This window comes from Vitis riparia, chromosome 13 (genome assembly GCF_004353265.1).
Source record: "Vitis riparia cultivar Riparia Gloire de Montpellier isolate 1030 chromosome 13, EGFV_Vit.rip_1.0, whole genome shotgun sequence".
NCBI lineage: Eukaryota > Viridiplantae > Streptophyta > Magnoliopsida > Vitales > Vitaceae > Vitis > Vitis riparia.
In genome coordinates this window covers 28,752,647-28,761,592 of record NC_048443.1, presented here as the reverse complement: position 1 = coordinate 28,761,592, position 8,946 = coordinate 28,752,647, and the positions used below count along the sequence as shown (strand labels likewise).

Sequence of the window (8,946 nt, the reverse complement as noted above, 5' to 3'; positions counted from 1 at the left end):
ATTGAATTTAAACCTGGTGACTTCAATTATTGATTTGATGGCACAAAAAATAAGTCCTCTAATACTTTAACCAAATTAAAGAAGAAGAAGAATAATAATAATAATTAAAAAAAATGAAAATTTCATATGTGCTTTGCCTAGATAATATAAATTCTATTGTTAATGAACCTATTAACTACATATTTGAGATTTTGCCTTTATGTTGATTCTTAGAAAATTTGAGGGGAAAAATAAAAAAAAAAGAAAATAAATAATAAATTAGAAGGAAAAAAGTGATAAAAAAATAAATAATAAATTTAAATTAATAAATTATTTTTACATGTTTCTTCAAATCAATTTAACTTATTTCATCTTCTATATAACAATTAAATCATTTGAACATGTATAAGTTTCTAATTAATTTTAATTATATTTTATTTTCTCTTAAATTTTCATGATAAACCAAAAACAAAAAAAAAAAAAAATTTTATAATAACTTTTTTCTTTTCTTAGCATTTTCCATAAACCAAACATGATTTAAGAGTATAAAATTTTTCTTGCACAAATGGGTTAAAGGTGGCGCACAAACCAGCTGTCCAACTTGGGCTAGTAGCAGAGGGTAGGACCGTACGGACCACACTAAAACCCAAGGAATGACACTTGGATTACAGTGGACAGCTCGGCCCATATCATTCATGTGGATGTCTCAGCCCAAATCATCATGCTTGGGTCAAATGAAATTTCTCACCATATGTCCATGTGGAATCATTTCAAATCCCTCAACAAGTATAAAAAAATTAATATTGAACAGTGAAATACAAATGAAATTTATAATGGCCATCCATTTTAGATCATCTGAGAAATAATAATAATAATATCAACCACTAACATTACGTTTGGATCATTATTATTATTATTTAAAAAAAAATAAAAACTCGTATTTGCTCTTATATAAAATGATTATTTGATTAAAAGAGATAAAATCATCCCAATTTTATTAATATGCCTTTTTTCATATTTAAACTTGAAAAATAATCGGGTTTATATATATATATATATATATATATATATATGTGTGTGTGTGTCCTTCAACATTTGTATCATTTTCATATATATTTTGGAAGAATAGAGGGTATTTTGGTTAGAAAAAAAGGTTATTTTTTAGGCATGAAAATGCTTTTTAAAATTTGAGGAAGTAAAAGATTTAACTTTCTCATAGTTTTAAAATATTGAAAAGTGCTTTTAAGAACATGAGATAAATTTTTATTTTTTACATAAAAGTTCTTATATTTTGTATAGGAAAATCTTCTATTCAAAATATTTAGGAGAATTATTCTTTATTTAATTTGTGGTAAGAAAAAACGGTTTTATAATATTTCTTAAAAGCAATCACAATTAATTGGAATTTGATGATATAAAATTTTTGTGATAGATGATAATCTACTCTTGGTAGATCCTTCTAGCATGTAGGTTGAAGTAAAAAAAAAAATTAAAAAAATAATAAAAAAATAAATTTTTTTTCTCATTTTCCTAATGAAAATACAAAGATTTTTTTTTTCTTTTAAAAAAAGCCATTTTTCTTTCTTTTTTCTCCTTTGTATTTTCTTATTCCCTTTTTTTCATGATGCCCAACATAAGAAAATATTTTTTTAAGCATTTTTTTATTTATCTTAATACCTTCATTGACTATAACTTAAGGTTATGTTTGGTTCCCGAAAAATACTAAGAAAAAAAAAATGCAAAGAAAAATTATTATTTTTTATATTTGGTTGTCCTATGAAAAACATCAAAGAAAATTAAATATAATTAAAATTAATTAAAAATTTAAATATTTTTAAATTATTTAATCTCTATATTGATAAGTTAAAATAAATAAAATGAGTTTGAAATAACAAAAAAAATAATTTATTAATTTTTAATCTATTTTATTATTTTCCTTCAACTTTTATACCTTACATTTTCCTTCAAATTTTTTGGATTAAACGTGGCTAATGTCATGCAATTAGACACCTTGAGAAAAGTGTTGGAAATAAGCCTTTTTTTTTTCTTTTTTCTTTTTAGTGCTCATATTCATCTTCCCAATCATTAGGGTTAGAGTATTGTTTCAGATATGTGGGCAGGTGTAAACTTGGCTCAGTGGGCTTCTAAATGTTCATTGGGAAACTTCTTGGGTTGGGTGTCCTGCAAAGGTAGAGCTTTGGGCTTTGCCATTCATGTTGCTCCGATCATCTTTATGCTATGTTTGGTTGTCATGTCATGCTTTCAGGGCCCTTATCATAATATTGTGTTCATAAAATTCATCATAAAGAAGTGTCATGCAAAAAATAAAAATAAACATTTTGTTTCCAAATCTAAACTAGACTATGCTATATTGAATTTTTGTTAATGGTCAATTTTAATATAACAATAAATTTGATTCTTTTGAATGATAAACGAAACAATTCTAATTGCAAAGTAATTTAATTTGGTAGTATCATGTTAATCAAATTCTCCTAGAATAACTTATACATTCCTAACATTCTCAAAAATCTTATTACTGATCAAGATTAGTTCATGGCGGTTGATTACACCCCCTCTAGTTATTGAGGGGTTTGCTAAAACGTATAAAGTATTATGTCACTAACGTAAAAATAAGTGTAGGAGCTGATCAAAATAAGATCATTGGGAGAAGGTAGTATCTAGTCCAGATAAATCTACGTATTCAATCTTTGATATTAAGTGAATTTATATGCAATCCATTTTACCCATGGTTTTTACATCAATAGAATTTTTGAAAGACCTTGTAGGTGGTTTTCCACCTACAATCGCATGTCCTTTGTGAGATTAGATATTTTTTCCCTATTGATTTTTGAATATTTCATATCTTTAAAAAAAAAATATCATTGTGAAAAAATTTGAATTTTTGGGTTTAAAATCATGGCTACCTATTCAACCACCTATTCCACCCCTCTCACTAGTTTCAAATTTCAAAAATTCAAAATTTTAACTGATATAAAAAAGGAAAGGATTGATTTTAAAAATTATTTTTGTTTGATTTCTATGTAGTTTTGATTCATGGAAAGATAGTTGATGGGGTTATCTATAAACAGTCCATCCTACTTTGACTTCATGAGGATAGATAAATTTGTGGGAAATCTTCAAACCTATGAGAAGTTACATAATTCTAAGAGATGTAAGGTGTTAGCTCTGAAAGCTTTTGTAAATGAAGGTAATACCCTTTGAATAATATTTAACTTTTGTTGAGCTTTCTTTATTTGCTAGAAGGATTACAAAATAATCACTCAAATTCACAAAAAAATATATTGCAAAACCATACTAAAAAGAAAAAGATGTAAAATTAAGCAAAAAGAAAATGAAAAAGATTCATTTGAGAACAAGAAGGTAAGGTGCTTCTTCGTAAAGAAAAAGAAAAAGATCTAAATTAAGCAAAAAGGAAATGAACAAGATGCAGGAACAAGAAAGTAGGGTGCTTTAATAGTAGAAAGTAAGTTGCATGGTTGTTAATTATATTAGGCCTAAAAGAATATCAAAAAAGTTATGTAAATAGTTTGTGGTGATTCCGAGTCTGACAATTGTGAGTTAGACAACTCCTATGAGAATAAAGATAATAATGATCTTCTTAGTGAATTAGATCAAAATGGGAAAAGCGGTGATTTACGAGGCATTATACAAGTAACATTAACATATCAAAGCTAAAAGCGTTAAAATGAATAAATTGACATTAAAAAGTAAAAAACTTTGTTATGTAATCGAAAAATTGAATTTTTTTAATTCTTCACATTGAACATAATTTTGTAATCAATAAAAATAAAGTTATAACAATTAGAAATTTAAAAACGAAAAAGAGAAATGACGTGACCAATATTGACATATTTCAACTCAAGCCTAAAATTTTGAATAAAATAATTAGTAAAAGGAACAAACATGACATAAGATATATTACAAAGTTGAGATTCCTATTAGTAGGAAATTACCCATCCTATTCTGGTAAGTGACAAACATGATATAAGATAAATTACCAAGCAGAGATTCTTATTAATTAAAAAACAACTTTTGCCAAGGCAAAAAAGGTGTTTCATATGTAAAAAGATATTTGACATCACTTCTTTTTACACCGAAATAAGTTTAGACATGATAAAAGTAAGTTTCGACATTGATTTTTCTAATTTCATATTTTCACATTTAATTTTTTAAAATATAAAATTATATATAAATTAATAGGCTTCTCGCTAGAAATGGCAATGGGGCGGGTTCGGGACGGGTCGCCCCCATCCCAACCCCACCCCATTTATTAAAAACAATTCCCATCTATATATTAAAAATAGTAAAATAAAATTTTAAATTAAATTAATTTTAAAATTAATTTTATATGTAAATATGGTGGGACGGGGGATGGGGCAATACCCAAACCCACCCCGGGTTTAAAAAAAAAAAAATCTCATACCCGTCCAAAACCCGTTTATTAAATTTAAACCCCGTCTTATTAGGGGCGGGGCGGGTACCCGAAAAAACCAGCCACGCTGCCATCCCTACTTCTAGCTTCATTTCTGATTTAGGTTTTTAAAATTTGGATTATTTGATTAAAAGGATAAATGAAAACCTAATTTTTGAAATTCAATCATCTATCATTTTTTTATTTTAATAAAAATATCCTTATTATTTTTTTATAAAAATAATATTTTATTTAAAAATTTACATATAAATACTTGAAATTATAAAAAAGACCTATGTAAAAAATTATTTACTTAAAAAAAAAAAAACTCAAATTCACAATTTGGGATTATTTAATTCCCTCTAACCAAATATTTCTTAAAAATTTCCGCGCTGTAACCTCGACTTCTTACTTCGCGTTTCCGCCTCATTAGCGTGCCAACGGAGACCTAACGGATGGTTCCGATGTCACAGTGAATGAGACCGTATAAAGTAATGAAATTCTTTTGATGACGTGGTAATTTATGATTGGATGAGACTTTTTTGTGGAGTATAGTGGGAAAAAGTCTATTAGGAAAATCCATCCTTTTCTATCCCTCCATCACATAAAGGATATTGTACTAAGTGTGCAGCAAAATGGAATATGACCATCAAATAAAACAAAAAACTCATAGTGGAAATCTGACGTGGCATCTACAGATAGTATCCCCTAGTGTCACCCACCCACAGGGAACGCGTAAAGTCTGACCCGCTTCCAGCCTTCATTACCCGGTCACAGTTGGTCCACACCCTTTGCTATCCAAACCCAAGACCCACGCGCATCCCGGCCACTCCGCCATCTCAACCCTCCACGTCGTTCCTCAACGCTCGATATAGGGCGTGGTGGACAAAGAATCTGAAGCCCAAAACACGCGTGGACCCACGTGAATTTGTGTTGAATTTGGGCTGCATTTGAGTTTCATTTAGCAGCTAGCTCCCTTTGAAGTTTGACTTTGACCGAGGAGAAACTGCGAAGAAGGAAAAGTCTCACCTTCCTCCCAGCTTCTTCGCTCACCTCACCGCCTTTGGAGAAAAAATATAAATTCATGTGAACTCTTCTCCTTGGAATTCAACTTGGGTTTTCTCCATTTTTGTTATCTCTGCCAACTACTACTCTTTGAGGTACGTTCTTGTGAAGGAAAGTTCAGGTCTGTTTGGTTGCCGAGAAAGTCTAGAAACCAAACGGATTTTCAGTTTTTTTTTCTTTTCTTTTCTTGTTTTTCGGGAAACCAAAGAGATTACAGCTAAGTTTTGATTCTGGGCGTCGTGGAATTAGTCGTTCAAGTTTGAATTTTTCTCCTCTGGGCTACCAGTTCTGACCGATTATTGGGTTGCTTCTATTGTTGTTGTTATTATTATTATTTTATTGTTTGAGTCGGTTCGACGATTCTAGAAATGTTGAATGGGAAGAGCAAACCCTTTAAATCCCAGAAACTTTTGAGTTTTGTTTTGTTTTTCGGTTGATGAGGAGAAGAGAAAATCAATTTTGAATCTTAATATTTTATGTTGGTGTTTTCAAGATGAAAAGCTCACCTCTTGTAAGCAAATTGGAGGTATTAGGCTGGGTTGAGTTGTAGTCTTTATTTTCTCAGCTCGCAATTAATGGAGATGATAAGATTCGAAGTTTTGTTTCTTAGCAACCAAACAGAATTTATTGTATCTGAGCTCCAGTTACAGCCTACTGTTTGTTTGTTTATTTATTTGTTTTCATAGGCTGATCACAGTGCTGAATATGAATTTATTGTCTTGCAGGGTTACATGTGCAGTGGTTCAAAGAGTAAACTCTGCCCAGTCAATATGGTGATGGAGGGAAAATCTCCAAACCAGGAAGATGGGATTTCCTCTAAATGCTCAGTTTTGCTTGAATTATCAGCTTCTGACGATCTCAAGAGCTTCAGATGCGAAGTAGAAGAGAAGGGCATGGAAGTTGACAAGCCAGGCTTTTGGTATGGAAGGAGACTTGGGTCGAAAAAGATGGGGTTCGAGGAGAGAACTCCTCTTTCAATTGCTGCCATGTTTGGCAGCACCGAGGTGTTGAAGTATATAATCGAAACCGGCAAGGTTGATGTCAACAGGGCTTGCGGTTCGGACCAGGTGACTGCCCTTCACTGCGCTGCCGCGGGTGGGTCGGTCTCTTCCCTTGAGGTTGTCAAGCTCTTGCTTGACGCTTCTGCAGATGCTAATTGTGTTGATTGTAATGGGAATAAGCCTGTGGATGTGATTGCCCCTGCTTTGAAATCCTCCTGTAATTCAGGGAGGAGAGCTATGGAGATGTTGCTGAGAGGTGACCAGGTGATTGAGCTAGAGCAAGAACAGCAGCCATCCACAGCTCCACAGCTATCCAAAGAAGGAAGCGAGAAGAAAGAGTATCCTATCGATATATCGCTGCCGGACATAAACAATGGGATATATGGAACAGATGAGTTCAGGATGTATACTTTCAAGGTGAAGCCTTGCTCCAGGGCTTACTCCCATGACTGGACGGAGTGCCCATTTGTCCATCCAGGGGAGAACGCCAGGAGGAGAGACCCGAAGAAGTTCCCCTACAGCTGTGTTCCCTGCCCGGAGTACCGCAAGGGTTCTTGCCAGAAAGGGGATTCTTGTGAGTATGCTCATGGTGTGTTCGAGTGCTGGCTCCATCCCGCCCAGTACCGAACCCGGCTCTGCAAGGATGAAACTGGGTGTAATAGGAAAGTTTGTTTCTTCGCCCACAAGCCTGAAGAATTGCGGCCTTTGTATGCTTCCACAGGCTCAGCCATGCCTTCACCAAGGTCTCTTTCAGCTTCTGCAGTGGACATGGCGACACTGAGTCCATTGACCCTTGGTTCATCTGCCTTGCTACTGCCGCCTACTTCGTCGTCTTTGCTGTTGCCTCCCACCTCAACACCGCCCATGTCTCCATCTGCAGTCTCTTCATCGCCAAAGAGCTCCGGTATGTGGCAGAACAAGGTTAACTTCACCCCACCTAGCCTGCAGCTCCCGGGTAGCAGGCTGAAGTCTGCTTTGAGTGCTAGAGATTTGGAGTTGGAGTTGGAGCTGCTGGAGCTGGAAAGTCAGCTTACCCACAAGCAATTGATGGATGAGATGTCTAGTCTCTCCTCTCCATCCTGCTGGAATAAGGAATTCAGTAGGATCGGAGAACTGAAGCCTACTAATCTTGATGATATGTTTGGATCTTTTGATCCTTCGGTATTGTCTCAGTTGCAGGGACTCTCAATGAAAGCCACAACCCCCCAGCTGCAATCTCCTCAATTGCAATCCCCAACTGGGCTTCAGATGCGGCAGAACATGAACCAACTGCGGGCGAGCTACCCGACCAAGACCACTGTCACCTCCTCTCCAGTGAGGAAAACCTCCTCATATGGGTTTGATTCATCAGCTGCAGTAGCAGCAGCAGTGATGAATTCAAGGTCTTCTGCTTTCGCAAAGCGCAGCCAGAGCTTCATCGATAGGGGAGGTATGAGCCATCGCTCACCTGGGTTCACTGCAGCTTCTAATTCTGCAACCTTGATGTCATCCAATCTTTCTGACTGGAGCTCCCCTGATGGGAAACTGGATTGGGGCATTCAAGGAGATGAACTCAACAAGCTGAAGAAGTCTGCCTCTTTCGGATTCCGAACCAACAACACTGCAACAGCAACACAATCCATGATGGCCTCAACTAATGAACCAGATGTATCTTGGGTTAATTCCCTAGTCAAGGATGTTCCTCCTGTCTCATCTGGGCTGTTTGGTTCCCAGCAACAGCCGTACGGCATTGGGGTTCATGAGAAGCTCCCTCCATGGGTGGAGCAAATGTACATAGAACAAGAGCAGATGGTGGCTTAAGCCAACATATCTTGCAACTATCCTCCATTATCATCCTGACAAGTTTGATATCTTCAGAATTCTTATAAGGTATTCAACATTTGTATGTAGCATTAGAGAAAGGGAAAAGGGTAGAAAAACAAACCGCAGAACAAGAAAGATTGATGGCTCTCAGCTCATGTAGGAATAGGATTATGATCAAGGGAAAGCCCAGATGAAGCAAAGAAGCAGAAAGGATTATTTTTCTTTTCTTTTCTTTTCTTTTTTATAAATATTTTTTCAATTTTTCTCTCTTCTGGGAGTTGTTTTATATATTTCTCAGTATCAAGAAGATAAGAGAGCCTGCTGGCTGAGAAGTGTAGCTATTCTATTTGTTGTATTCCATTAAAATGGACAATTGTATTTTCACTATATATGCTATTCTTTCTCAAAAACTTCTCATAGTCTGTTGATTCTTTTTTGTGTTTCTGCATTCAATCTATACCACCCCATTATCATTTAGAAAAGTAATGTTCAAGAATGTTGCAGAGGCAAGAAAAGCTCAGATCTCTTTCTTTCAGAACCTTATCTACTCTTCTATAGCAGATTCAATCCATGGAAACATCTTATAGAAGAGACAGCAGACATGCAGGCCTTTTTGCCTTTGCTCAAGTCTTCTATGTAGACGTTTCAATATACTTGCTCGTCAAG

The 8,946-nt window shown here is 34.6% G+C and overlaps 1 protein-coding gene across 2 annotated transcripts; it reads left to right on the top strand.

Annotated features, from left to right (window-relative positions):
* Window positions 1-5,464: 5,464 nt before the first annotated feature.
* On the top strand, window positions 5,465-8,699 carry LOC117928573 (zinc finger CCCH domain-containing protein 29-like). Of its 2 annotated transcripts, none has more exons than XM_034848487.1 (2): window positions 5,465-5,571; window positions 6,202-8,699. In XM_034848487.1, exon 2 carries the CDS (start codon window positions 6,208-6,210, stop codon window positions 8,275-8,277), a length of 2,070 nt encoding a protein of 689 aa, XP_034704378.1. In that variant the 5' UTR covers window positions 5,465-5,571; window positions 6,202-6,207; the 3' UTR covers window positions 8,278-8,699. The 2 variants fall into 2 exon arrangements, with proteins under 2 accessions (XP_034704378.1, XP_034704377.1); XM_034848486.1 differs by lacking the exon at window positions 5,465-5,571 and adding an exon at window positions 5,617-6,002.
* Window positions 8,700-8,946: the final 247 nt, after the last annotated feature.

What these genes read in the sequence shown, in the direction of transcription:
- LOC117928573 (XM_034848486.1), top strand. Translation starts at nt 5,970, where the DNA reads ATGAAAAGCTCACCTCTTGTAAGCAAATTGGAG. An exon ending in CTCTTGTAAGCAAATTGGAG is followed by an intron (nt 6,003 to 6,201) that starts GTATTAGGCTGG and finishes ATTGTCTTGCAG; the next exon opens with GGTTACATGTGCAGTGGTTC.